The 13275-nt window shown below is 39.3% G+C and overlaps 1 protein-coding gene across 1 annotated transcript; it reads left to right on the top strand.

The window, feature by feature from the left end:
- The first annotated feature begins 9068 nt into the window (after positions 1-9068).
- LOC122061989 lies at positions 9069-11235 on the top strand. The gene has a single exon (XM_042625600.1). It carries the CDS (start codon positions 9474-9476, stop codon positions 10329-10331), a length of 858 nt encoding a protein of 285 aa, XP_042481534.1. The 5' UTR covers positions 9069-9473; the 3' UTR covers positions 10332-11235.
- The last annotated feature ends 2040 nt before the right edge of the window (positions 11236-13275 follow it).

Here is a 13275-nt window from a genome sequence, read left to right as displayed (position 1 = left end):
ACAAAACCAGACCAATGATCGAGTTAACCCCTGCTAACCCAAAACCTGTCAAGATCACATGACGCAGTAACCACAGCATAGCATACACACACTCTAAACCGATAAGATTTTGTATATCAACGGAAGTCTTACAGGTATTTATCGGTAAATTCCCCACTACTCTTGATGCCCAAATTGTATAACATAATATCTTTACATGTGGGCCCGCAGGTGTAGTTAAATACAATTTAAACATCTAAGTACAAAAGGGATAACATTTCAAAATAATAAAAAAGAGTCAATATGATATCAATGTTGCTGACCCACAACACAGCTATCACACGGGCACTCGGCCCCATGCCCAAGATCTTCAGGGACCCATTAGTCCTTGACTAGAAACTCCATGGTAGGTCTCGGCTCTAGCTCCTCAACAGGATATGCTGCAAGATCATCTAAAATGAACATGGGATGAGCTCACTAGCCCAGTAAGTAAAAAGAAAGATCACACAAGTATGCGCAATACAAATGAACCTATATGCGTACAGTTCATTTTATTATCTTAATCCACCTAGACAACTATTCTAAGTCATAGGTTATGTGCTACTCGCAACCATAGTACGCATATACCCCAGGTCCAAGTTGCGAACTCCATCCAGCGATAAGCCCATAGGGTTGCTGGAGAAGGCTAGCCATTGGCACCGGAAAGTAAAATGGGCCTTGCCCTGCATTAAAGTAAAATGGGTCTTGCCCTGCATTAATTTAAAAGCAATACGATTGGCCCTCTGTTGTATCATTGAAATTGCCGACAAGATATAACCAGCACGTAAACCCCTACTGGGAAGGGTCATAGCACAAGGATGTGTTAATCCTTACTGCACGCCCCTATGTGAGATAGTGCCACTGCATCCCATACCACAGGCCACCAATGCATTTGTGTCCAAGCCGACTATGGCATCTTCTAACAAGCATCAAAATCAATAGTTATATTCACCCATCTCACATCATGGAACAAGAACAGGCATTTGACAATTAAAGATATAAACATGTTAATAATGCACACGTCAATGCATGCAATGGCCTTCATAGATGGCTAGTCTACACAATAATAAATGATGACATGATGCAATGTCCTCTTCCCACTTACCTATTTGTGCATGATAATCACCCTTGGTACGAGGTAGATCTGGCGTGCAATGACGCGAGTTCTAGTGCAACATATCATAAAAGAGTTAGGTTTAGTATACCTCCCCTTTAAGGTCATAACTAGTGAGGTTTGATGTTTCCACTGTGTTTAGAATCATAAGAGTAGGGTACTTGATAAATTTGGGTCCAATTGGAATCCGAGAAGTCGGATTGGTATGTCGACCGGCGGGCAAGGCACCCACTAGTCCTTGCTCGCCTGTCGGACCAGGAACATTTCCCGGACCAGTGGGCCAAGACCGATGGGGAAGGCACCCACCAGTCCTTACTCGCCTATCGGACCAGAAGCCCTACTTGGGCCGATGGGTGTTGGATTGGTGGGTCTCGTCCATTTCCAAGCACCCACCACTTGCGACCAAGGTTTTGCTGCTCTCTCCCATTCTTCATCCCATCTTGGGGAAATCATCAAGGTTGATTCGATCGCATTTTTCATAAATCTAAGGTTCCAAATCATGATTCCAACCTAGATATAAGGTCGATCCAAGGTCTTAAGTGTGGATTTTACCTCTTTGCTTAAGAACACCTCAAATCCTTCTCTTTAGCTCAAGGGATCAACAAAAGCTTCACAAATCTTACAAATCTTCCTCTAAATCCTTCATAAACAACATATAGAATCTCTATTAAATTTTAGATTCACATTCTCAAGAGATCACAGCAAGATCCAAAGGATTTCTACCCAAATTGAAGGGTTTGACTTTGGGTTTCATAAAGGCTTAAGGAGTATGGACTTTACTCACCTAAAATCATAGATCTCAAGATGAGGATCTCAAATCCGGTGTCAGATTTAAGAGATCTGACCCTAGCAACGCACAATGATCGTTTCCTTCCCCATTTTCTTCTTCCTTCCTCTCTCCTCTTTCTTCTTTTTCTCTCTCTTCTTTACTTTTCTCAACTACCATGTAAAACAACAAATGAGGTGAAAGAGAGGTAATAAATGCTATTTATAGTGGGCTAAATATATCTAGTGACCAGATTGGTAGGTCACATTGGTGGGTCAACCCACTTATGACCACCCACCAGTCGGCCAGGACTTAGCCTAAACATTGGGATTTTCGATGGGCCTCAGCCCCGACACGTGTTTCGCTCCCTTTAGACTATTTATATGCACACTCAACATAAAATACAGCTACATACCTTTATTGTGCATACATGGCCTCATGATACGTGCAAGTGCGTGGCTTCGGTACACGAACTACACTAGGCACTGATTCCAGCTCATTTGGCCAACCTGAGTTCAGAGTCATTCTTGCCATCATGTTCCATAAGGTACTTGCCCTGACTCGCTCGGGTTCAGGTCCTACAAGACCAAATTGAACCAACTAGGAAATTAGACTAGGTTTAGAAAGTAGGGTATCACACCCCTCCCCTGAATGTTTCATCTATTCCACAACCCTTCCTTGCAAAGTTTGTAATTACAAACGTACCCTGTGGTATTAACACTGTTAGAGTCATATGTTAAATGTCTAATTTACCCCCTTCCCTTTTGTACTCTATGGTGTTAACATTGTTCTTCTTATACCATTCTTCTGCTCTGCCATCTAATTACAGGAAGATCCTAGAAGAAGAAGAAGAAAAAATTGAAAATGAAGACAACCCAGATGCCAAAAAATGAAAATGAAGAGAACCCAGGATCCAGATACAGAAGATTCAGAATGCTAAGAAAAAGAAGTAAAAATTGTGGTCTGGGTCTTCTTCCCAAGAACCAAAATCCATGTTTAGATTTTCGCAGAACCATTTAGTCTTTTCCCCTTTTCTTCTTCTTCTTCGTCCTTCCTCTCTTCTATTCGAAAGATTCGCTCAGAAGTTGAATCCTCTATGAAAGGCTTAAAGCTCATAAAACTAATCTAGTGATTCCAAGAAGATAATAAGTAAAGGTATTTTCTTTTACTAATATGCAATCGATGAAGTCAAAGATTTTTGTAGATTTGTATATCTTTTCTCCTTCCGTTTTTTCTATTTCTTTTTCGTATTCCCTTTCTCCGTTTGATGCACTATTTCTTGCTGCGCATGAAACACAAGTCAAGAGAAAACTGAAATCCCCATATTTTAGAACCAAAATGTCATAGGTTTTGGAGTAATAATCGGCTACTTGTAGGAAAAAACCCAGAACCCAACCCAAGTTTTTAGCAAAGATGGAGATGGAGAGAAATTTTAAAATAGTGAGAGAGAGAGAGAGAGAGAGAGAGAAAGTATCTGAGAGTTTCAGATCTCAGAATTTTAGGAAAACTTAAAAGTCGAATTTGTTTAGAGAGCTCAAACCCACCAGAAGAATGAATATGCGCAAGAAACACAAGTCAAGAGAAAACTGAAATCCCCATATTTGAGAACCAAAATCTCGTAGGTTCTGGAGTGAAAGTCGGATACTTATAGGAAAAAACCAAAAACCCAACCCAAGTTTTCAGCAAAGATGGAGATGGAGAGATATTTTTAAAATAGTGAGAGAGAGAGAGAGAGAGAGAGAGAGAGAGAGAGAGAGAAAGTATCTGAGAGTTCTAGATATCAGAATTTTAGGGAAACTTAAAAGTTGAATTTGTTTAAAGGGCTCAAACTCACCAGAAGAGCGAATATGAACAACTCAAAATCTTAAAGAATTTGAAAAACGGGATCGATCTCCAAAACCCTAACTCTCTCCGATTTCAGATTTCAGAACCATAAATTGAACTCTCAAAACCCTAACTCTCCCAATCAATCGCCAAAACCATCAATGCTTTCTCTGATTTCTCAAGGAAAAAGATGATAATAAAGGTCGATCTTCAAGACTTCAACAATGGTGAAGCGGAATCAATCACCAAAACCATCAATGCTCTCTCTGATTTCAGATTTCAAAACCATATAGCACAAGTTCAAAAACCCTAACTCTCCCATGGTTTCTCAAGGAAGAAGATGATAATAAGGGCTGAGGGCAAATAGGTCATCTCCTTTGGACCAAGGGTATTTTGGGGTTTAATGTAATTTTGTAACACATGATTCCTCACTTAACGGTTTCTCACTCATGGTCAAGGTATGGTTGATAGAATCTACAACTTAGGAGGGGAGAATTTGTAATTACAAACATCGCAGGGGAGGGTTATGTAATAGATGAAACATTCAAGGGAGCAGAGTGTAATTCAACTCTTTGTAAAATTATGAACTTGGAGCAAAGTAAGAAGGATAAGATGGGGACAAGAGAGAAAAAGGATGTTAAGGGAATAGGTAAGGGGATATGATTCCGAAAAGCAGCAATGTCCTAGGGGGTTATCTTCAACATACCAATTTGTGCTAGCAACGCAAACCAACAATGAATCAAAGGCATGGTTTTAGTGCATGAGAACTAGTATCAGTTATCCCTAAAACTGATATGATATTTGGAATGGATGAAGAAAGCCTTACAGACGAAATTATTTGATGAACCATATTCGCATAGGGGAATGGGAAAGCTTGCTCAATTGTACGAGCATACCTAAGGGCTTCAAAGGTAAAGGCATGATCAGCAGCCAATAGCCGCAAGACTAATGGATAAATGGTTGGCAATCTATCATTCAAGCTTTCTCTTGGAAGCTAGTTCTTCCATGAATTACTAGAAATGAATTGTGGCTTTGGAGAAGACTCTTGACTTCTGTTTCAACCTCAACTCCTGTCATACATGATCAAGACCTAGAAAGATGAACCGTTTTGAAAGTTAATACAAGCTTCTGAGCCAGCTCCCTTAGTCAAAGGATTAAAACTACCAGCAAATAAAAAAATCGAATGATCCATGGGAGGCAGGGCTAAAATGTCTAAGACAGAGTCATCAGATTGATAGGAACAAAAAGGTGAAAAAGAAATATAGGAGACAATTGGAGATCAATTAATTGTTGAAATTAGTATATTGGAAGATCAATCGGCGAAAATAACCATGAGCAGGTATGTTATTATAAGTCTCATCCTCTTGCCCAAATTTGTAACCTTCATTAGCATTTTCAATGGTTTCTTTGATCAAACTTGAAGTTACCAACTAAACCGTGCGTCCGTGCGTAGCACTGTATAGGGAGCCACCGAATACACTAGCTACACCTAACATGGCAAATGGGTGCATTCCAAAGAGAAATATTCTGCAACACTAAAGTAGGATTAGGTTTAACATTTTGATAAACTACTTGATTTCTATGAATCTAAATAAAATATAAGAAAATAGCTATTGGCACTAAAGAACCACTGAAGCTTTTACCAAAGAGTTTCTTTACCTTGATTACAAAAACGATAAACATCATCATCAATACAACAACAATAACATCCAAAACATTATCCCAATTTAATAGGTTCAACTACTTGGAGATTACGAGCAAGGACGAGTGTGAGGATCCATGCAAAAAGATTGAAGGTTTATGACTAATTATAATAAATGTCAGCTGTCAACCTAACGCACCACTACAAATCAACCACATGCTTTTAACAACAGACTATAATAGGTAAGGGTGTTAATCGGTTTGGTTTCGGTGTATATGATGTTGTTCGATTCAGTTCACATTTATTTGGCTGAAACCAAAACCACACCATTTACTAAATGGTTGCACTTTCTGAAACTACAACATTAGTAAATGGTTTCGGTTCCACGGTTTTTAAATGGTGTCGGTATTACGGTTTTAAATGGTTTTGATTGCACTTTCTGAAATTGCAACAGTTTAGTAAACGGTTTTGGTTTCATGGTTTTTAACGGGTGTCAATTTCACGGTTTTAAACAGTTTTGATTGCGATTTATTCCATACAGTTTTCAAATGGTTAGCAATCAATTTGTTAGTTTATTCCCATTTACTAAAATTTGCTTTTGTTAATAAACACTTCAATCTTGTATCAAATTAAATGAGGCATTGAACAAGCAAGGATTTAACTATATAACTACATAATATGAGTAAATTATTGAATAGACTGTTGGAGAGCCTTTACGGTCCTTAATTCTTCCCTAAATTAAACCATTATGTTTTGTTAAAACAATCAAATATTTAATCATTATACGGGTTAATCAGATCAGTTTTGACGGTTTAAACGGTTCGATTTTTATGGTGTCAATTCGGTTTGAAACCAACTGGTTAAAAAGTTGAAATCGACCCGACCCATTTAACTAATCAGTCTTAAACTTGAAACCAGAACCGAACCATTTACTAAATGGTTTTGCGGTTTTGATGTAAATGACTCGTTTCAATTTTAATAAATAGTTTCAGTTTCAAATTCACATCCTTAATAATAGGTACCAACTGTAAAACATCATCATCAATAAAAGCCATTAAACAAAACAAGCCTTGATTGGAAGGCCCTCATGCAAAACCTCCCACATGACTACTTCAAACTTGAGATAATATCAAAGCTTCCACATAAATTGCCACCATTTAGCATCATTCAGATTAGGGTTGAATGAAGGAGATAGCCACTTTGGTGGACAATAAACCCAATTTAGAGAAAGAGCAGAACCACTGATAAGAGCATTGGAGAATAGATATTCAAAAAGAAAAGACAACATGAAAAGACAAAAAAAAAGTAGATAACAGACTTAAATTGTAGTCGCAATTAATTATTAGATCAGTAACTTTATGAAGAATCGAATGTCTACCAATCGTAGAAGGCACAAGAAAAATTATTAAGACATGAGTCCCAAGGATCGGCCCAAATCCTAGGGCCCATTTGATAACATTTCAAGAAACGCATTTCTGCGGTTTCTGTGTCCAGAAACGGAACAAAAAGCGTTTGATAAAACTGTTTCATTTCACTTGTTTTCAGAAATTGAAATTGAAATTTCTATCTATTTATGGTTTAAGAAACGACCCAGAAGAAACAAGTAGAACTTGTTTCGCCGTTTCTGGAAATGATTTGTGGCCATTCTTTCGCTGGTTACTATCGACTTCCAAAAATATGACTGATCAAACACCTTCAATTCCATTTCTATTTCTAGAAACGAAAATTTATGTTTCTGCCGTTTCTTGAAAAGAAACGGCAGAAACGTTATCAAACGGGCCCCTAGTATTAGCACCATCTCTAATATGAATGCAAACAATTTTCTTAATATGAGGTAGAATACTAGCTATACTATTCCCAAGTTCAAGAGGACGTGCCTAGTCTATCAGTTCTGACTTCATCTCTAAGTGACTTGCTACTAGTACAAGAAATTAGTATTAAGTGTACTAATAATTCTGTTAAATATATTTATATTTGTGACTAATCGTCTTAAATCGCCATGTTATCCACTTAAATCATAGATGCATAGATGGAGAATCGAACCTGAGACCGTGCACCTATCCACACAATCCCCAATTCGTCCTAATCATTTGGACAACCCACGGATGGGTAAGTTTTACCTTGAGTTTGTTGTACAATATCTTGTATTCATCGCTTTTGCATTTGCTAGCTGATTTTGACAAGCCATTAAGAGGCTTGGAAGTATTAGCCCAACTTGAACATTTATATTCACTACTAAGACCTCGATGGGGGTTCTAGGGCCACATGCCTCGAGGATTTATTTCTTGAATTATATGGGTATTTCGGTAAACTATATTGATAGGATTTCACTATAAAGTTGTAGTGAGGGTTCTTTCTCTATAATCAATAGGGAAGTTTACAATGCTACCCCCTAGAGAATGTCACAATTAATGAAACACCCCTTGTGTAACTGATAATTACACTCAGACCCCTTACCATCCGTCTCTGTTAACTTAGGATTTGAATGAAATTCTTACCCTTTCGACTAAAACATATGATGCAGTCCTATTTTACCCTAACCTCTCAATACCCCTCACCTTTACCGTGGAAAACAGAGGAGTAAAACCCTTTTCCGTTCCTGAGCACACATCCACCCTTTGCCATCCCTGCGCAACCGCTATCCTTCTTTATATCTTATCGTGGATCTAGATAATCTAATCGAACCACGCAATCTTTCCAAACCAAGAGAAAATTCTTTTAAATTCACCTTAAGAATGATGAAGTTTTATTTTACTCCCAAAAAAAAAATCTTGTTAAAAATACAAGAAAACATAAGAAAATTTAAGAAAAAAAAAATCTTTCTTTTAATGATAACCAAACATACATATTTTTTATTTTCTTACTATTTTATTTTTATTTTTTTACAATCTTTTTCTTCTTTTGACTACCAAAAACAGCCCAGGCATTGTGTAAAATTGTTGGAGTGAGAAATAGTCTCATACTGTTTAGCAAAAAAAAAAAAAAAACAAAGAGAGAAATAGTCTCATGCTGATTAGGCATCCGAATCCGACCATCCCGTGATTGTTCTGTCAGACCATCATCGTCCAAAACCTAGTCAGCTTTTTTCTTTCAGAGCTCAAGGGTCAACTATGGGATCTGCAAAACCTTTTCTACTTGCATGAGTTTCAAGTCATCCCAAAATGGTCAACTATGGATTGCCCTTTGTGCAAATGAATTTACCAATGAGAAAGAGAGAGAAACAGAGGGTGAACAGGGTTGAATCTGATGGAAGGGATGGGCAAAATCGCACCACAGACACATTCATTTGTGGGACCCTTGTAAATACTACCCCTAGGCCTCAGTGGTGGGCCCACTTAACATTTTTTCAAGAAGAAAAAAATGGGATAAAAGGATAAGACTGGGGGTGGAGTGTGGAGGATTTGAAACATGCCACGCGCAAGAAGTGAAGAACTATGATTATGAATTCAGATCCACCTTTTCAGTGAGTGGGCTTAAACTATCTGCCACGTGTAAAACTGATCCTCTTTTCTAATAAAGGACCCAGAAAGAACCCCAAAATTGGCTTTAAGGTTTGGGACTTAATTATGAAACTAATTCTGAGCCATCGTACATGGTTTTAAGATTCTGTTTGTTTCAATTCAAAAATTATTTTAATATTCAGTTTGGTGCTGGGAGTGGGACCACTGGACTGTAGGGGTTTCATAAACATGGACAGCTTTATATTCCTGTGGATTTCCACCCAACTCAAAACCATGGGCACCTTTCGTTTCACCCAGCCACCCCCTGGAAAAGCCTAAAAAACCATTTGCTCTGTCTCTCTACTTTCCTCCTCTCTATGACTCCATTCCAACCTCATTCGATGTGATCTTACCATCCTTTTGCTTCTCTCTCTCTCTCTTCTCTCTTCTCTCTCTAAATATCTGTTTTTTTTTTCTCCCTAGTTTTAAAGATCTTGTAAAGCTCATCAACCCATTTGACCAAAAATTTCTTGATAGCTGTAGGTCTGCAGCTGATACATTATCACTAGGATTTCCAACTTTTCACTTTTTGGGTCTTTCAGCTTGAATTAGTTGCTCTTTGGACTTCAATTTCAGTAATTTGATTCATAAAATTTTCGGTTTCATGCTATGGACGCTAGTGGAATTCCGGCAGTGATGATTCCGGGTATGGCTTCTGGAATGCTGGGACTAGAGATGCCTCTGCATCAACAACAACACAAGCACCAGCAGATGATGAGCTTTGGCAACCATGACGCCGACCACCAGTCGCAGTCTCAACAGGCAGCAGTGAAACAGCAAGCCTATCCTTACAACGTCAAAAGCAAGCAGCAGCAGCAAACGACATGGAGCGACGAAGACGAACCCGGGTTCGCCGCTGGCGAAGGCGGTGGAGGAGACGCGAAGAAGCGAACATCGCCGTGGCACAGGATGAAATGGACTGATCACATGGTGAAACTCCTTATCATGGTCGTCTTCTACATCGGCGACGATGGTGGTGGCGAAGCTACCACTACCGCCACCGCCACCGCCACCGCCACCGCCGCCGCCACTGCCACCGATCCTTCTTCCAACGGTAAGAAGAAGTCCGGTGGGTTGTTGCAGAAGAAAGGAAAGTGGAAATCGGTATCCCGAGCTATGATGGAAAAGGGTTTCTTTGTTTCTCCGCAGCAGTGCGAAGACAAGTTCAATGATCTCAACAAGAGGTACAAAAGGGTTAATGATATCCTTGGAAAGGGAACGGCTTGTAAGGTTGTGGAGAATCAAAGCTTACTAGACACAATGGACAATCTCTCCCCTAAGATGAAGGAGGAGGTAAGGAAGCTACTCAATTCAAAGCACCTCTTTTTCAGGGAGATGTGCGCTTACCACACTAGCTGCGCCGCCGGTGCCGGTGCCGGTGCCGCTTCTGGCCATCAGGCTTCCGCCGAGGTATCCGTGGACTCTACCCACCATTCACCGGCACCGGCGCATGAGATCCAAGGCTGAAATCTGAGACCTGCTTGGCAGGCAAGCAAAACTTGGACAACAAGTCGGTGTCAGGGTTTACTGGTTCTATAGTCCAATACAATACATCCCCTCCTGTACTTATTATGGAACAAAATTTTCCTGCAAACCGGGCAGTAGTTTCGTAATCATATACCTTAAATTGAAATCCTGCTCCAAAATATTTTGAAAAATACTAAAACCTAAGATGATATTTATGAACCCATAAAGAAAGTAGACATTCAACTTGTAATGGAGTAAGTCAAGGACATCATTTGGTAAACTTTTATTGAAAATGCCTGCAATCATGAAGATTATACAAATGAAACTTACCCGCTGCAACACTCTCTCGAACGAAAAATCCAAAGCAACATGCTTCTAGTGTGACAGAAAGATGGGAATGGCAATCGTATAAATAATAGACTCTTATTTGTGGAAGAACCAATTCCAATTGATTGCCAAACATAGAAGTGAGAGTAAAGTAGATTAGCTTATCAATCAACCTTGGATCTCCACGCAAGTTTTAGATGAGGATTTACAGGAGTATCAACAGATTTAGAAGCTAACTATTAAGTTTGTCTCGAATTCTTGACCCATTTTGAAGATTGATCCGCTCCGACATATTTTGGTGATGATTCGAATGAGAAGTTTTCTGAATTCTGTGATGGAATCAGAGGGGTTGGGTCGATCGACTGTGACCCGATGGGTCGACCCGCGACTTGGAGTATATAATGTACTGCTATCTTATTGAGAAAGTCATTGTATTTCATTGTATTTTGGGGGGTTTTGGATATAGGGTTTCAGGGTGCCTCTGCTTGGGTGTAATCTCTCTTCTGCATAGTGAAACATCGTCTTTTTCGCCTGAGGACGTAGTACACCACACTGGTATTGTGTGAACCTCGTTAAATCCATGTGTCGTGCGGATCTTTTGTCTATTTATTTTTCGTATTTCTTGGTGTTTGATGTAACACTAACATTTTGATCAAGAATGAGGAAAAATCTGACATATACTTTTTTTCTAAAATTAAACTAATAAACATTTTGCTCCTATATCATAAAACACCCATCGTCACCAGCAAATACAGCATAACATATATCTTAAGGGTCTTGGGGTAACAAATACAGCATAACATGAAAGCACTACACACATGATGACATACAAACACTAGGCACTGTTGAACTAAAGAAAGAAAGATCACCCTGTGCACTCTTGGCTTGCTCAAAAGCCCACACCTACTAGTTATTATTGTTCTTAATAGCAAAGTATTAAGCAGGAGTCACACACTTGCAACCCTCAGCACAGTTATAGAACGGTTTGCCAGCATCAGGGAAATCTGTCTTATAGATCTCACATGCCCACCCATCCTCACATTTGCAGAAAGTTTTGCCTCCTCCCAATTCATCACCAAAGCCCTCAGGGATGCTGCTTGAGGTAGTGATACCGCCGGCATCTGTCACGCTCGAGCAGATGCAACCTTCGCCGCACTTGAAGAACAACTTGCCGGCATCTGGGCCTTTGGTCTTGGTTATCACACAGGACCATCCTTCCTCACAATGACAGAAAGCTTTTCCTTCTCCTTCCATCTTTGGTTTATCAGCTTTTACTTCACTGCCAGTGATGCTTCCTGTCTCGGCCATTGTTGCCGCCTTGCCCCGCTCAGTAGTTCTTCCTCCACTTCAGGTTTGTAAGCTTTGTTGGTTTAGTTTCAGTCCGGCTTAGATAAAGAGTTAAGGGGAAAGCATAAGCGACAATGAGGTAGGACCATTATGGGACATGGCATCATTATTGCTATAGGGTTTAGATAAAAAAAAAATTAGGGATAATGCAAAAGCAAGAAGCAGGTTTTGAAGAATCTTTGAATTTTTGTTCATAAAAGCCTTTAGTAGTGGAAAGTGGGAACTGGGTAATTGATGGGGTGGCTTTAATAGAAATAGACTGGGATCGACAGCCAAGATCATGGACTCCCGATGGGAGCGGTGAATCTTTACGTACGTGAATGTACGTGAATGTCCCTGATCCGTAAGATATTCACGTACATTCACATACGTAAATATTAATGGGATTTAATCGAGACTCGCATCCCTTACTTTGGAATCTCTCTCTCTCTCTCTCTCTCTCTCTCTCTCTCACATCCACGGCCAAGGTCATTGACCTTCACCTGCATCCCATACCTTGGAATCTCTCTCTTTGATTGTTTTGTAAGGGTTGTCAACAGGTCAAGCCTAATTAGGCTTCTCCACTTTTGGACCTTGAACGATGATTGGCCCGTTTAAGTAATCGGTCCTTATATGCTAGACATGGTCCCATTTTAAACGGTTGATCGGTACCGATTTTTAATCAGCTAAATGGGCCTTAGTCGGGTTTTAACTGTACTAATAACATATTTATCTCTAAATGGACCATAATTGGGCTCTAAATAGACTTTAAACGGTCTTCAAATGTGTCAAGTTTAGCAAACGGTGTAATACCCAGTCTCAATATTTATTAATAAAATATATTTTATAATGGAGTTATAGGTAGGTATATTAATGGATACCTGGAATCCAAATTCAAATCCAGATCCATATTTGTTTAGAAGTATCCATATCTGGTCAGGGAATATCCGGATCCAATAAAATCTAATCGGAATTCGATCCTTTTACATCCCTGCTTATAAGGTCTGACGTCGAACTTTCTCACTTTTGATGGTATTACAAGATTTTTGAGGTATGGACAACATAAGGAATTGCGAATTACCTAATTGGTCGAAGCTTCTTCATTAACTACTTCTTCTTCCTCAGTTGTTTCTTGTCCTTCTTTTCTTCATAGGTAGTCAGCGCATAGATGGAGGTTTAAAAGTGAAGGGTATAACGGTAACTTTATTCATACCCAAAGATAGCTTGTCCATTTAGATAATAGTAAAATGCTGACATCACCACTTAAATTTCTTCTAATGGAATGAATTTA

Source organism: Macadamia integrifolia, chromosome 14, assembly GCF_013358625.1.
Source record: "Macadamia integrifolia cultivar HAES 741 chromosome 14, SCU_Mint_v3, whole genome shotgun sequence".
NCBI classification, from domain to species: domain Eukaryota; kingdom Viridiplantae; phylum Streptophyta; class Magnoliopsida; order Proteales; family Proteaceae; genus Macadamia; species Macadamia integrifolia.
This window is presented reverse-complemented; position numbering and strand designations above follow the sequence as displayed.

What these genes read in the sequence shown, in the direction of transcription:
- LOC122061989 (XM_042625600.1), top strand. Translation starts at nt 9,474, where the DNA reads ATGGACGCTAGTGGAATTCCGGCAGTGATGATTCCGGGTATGGCTTCT.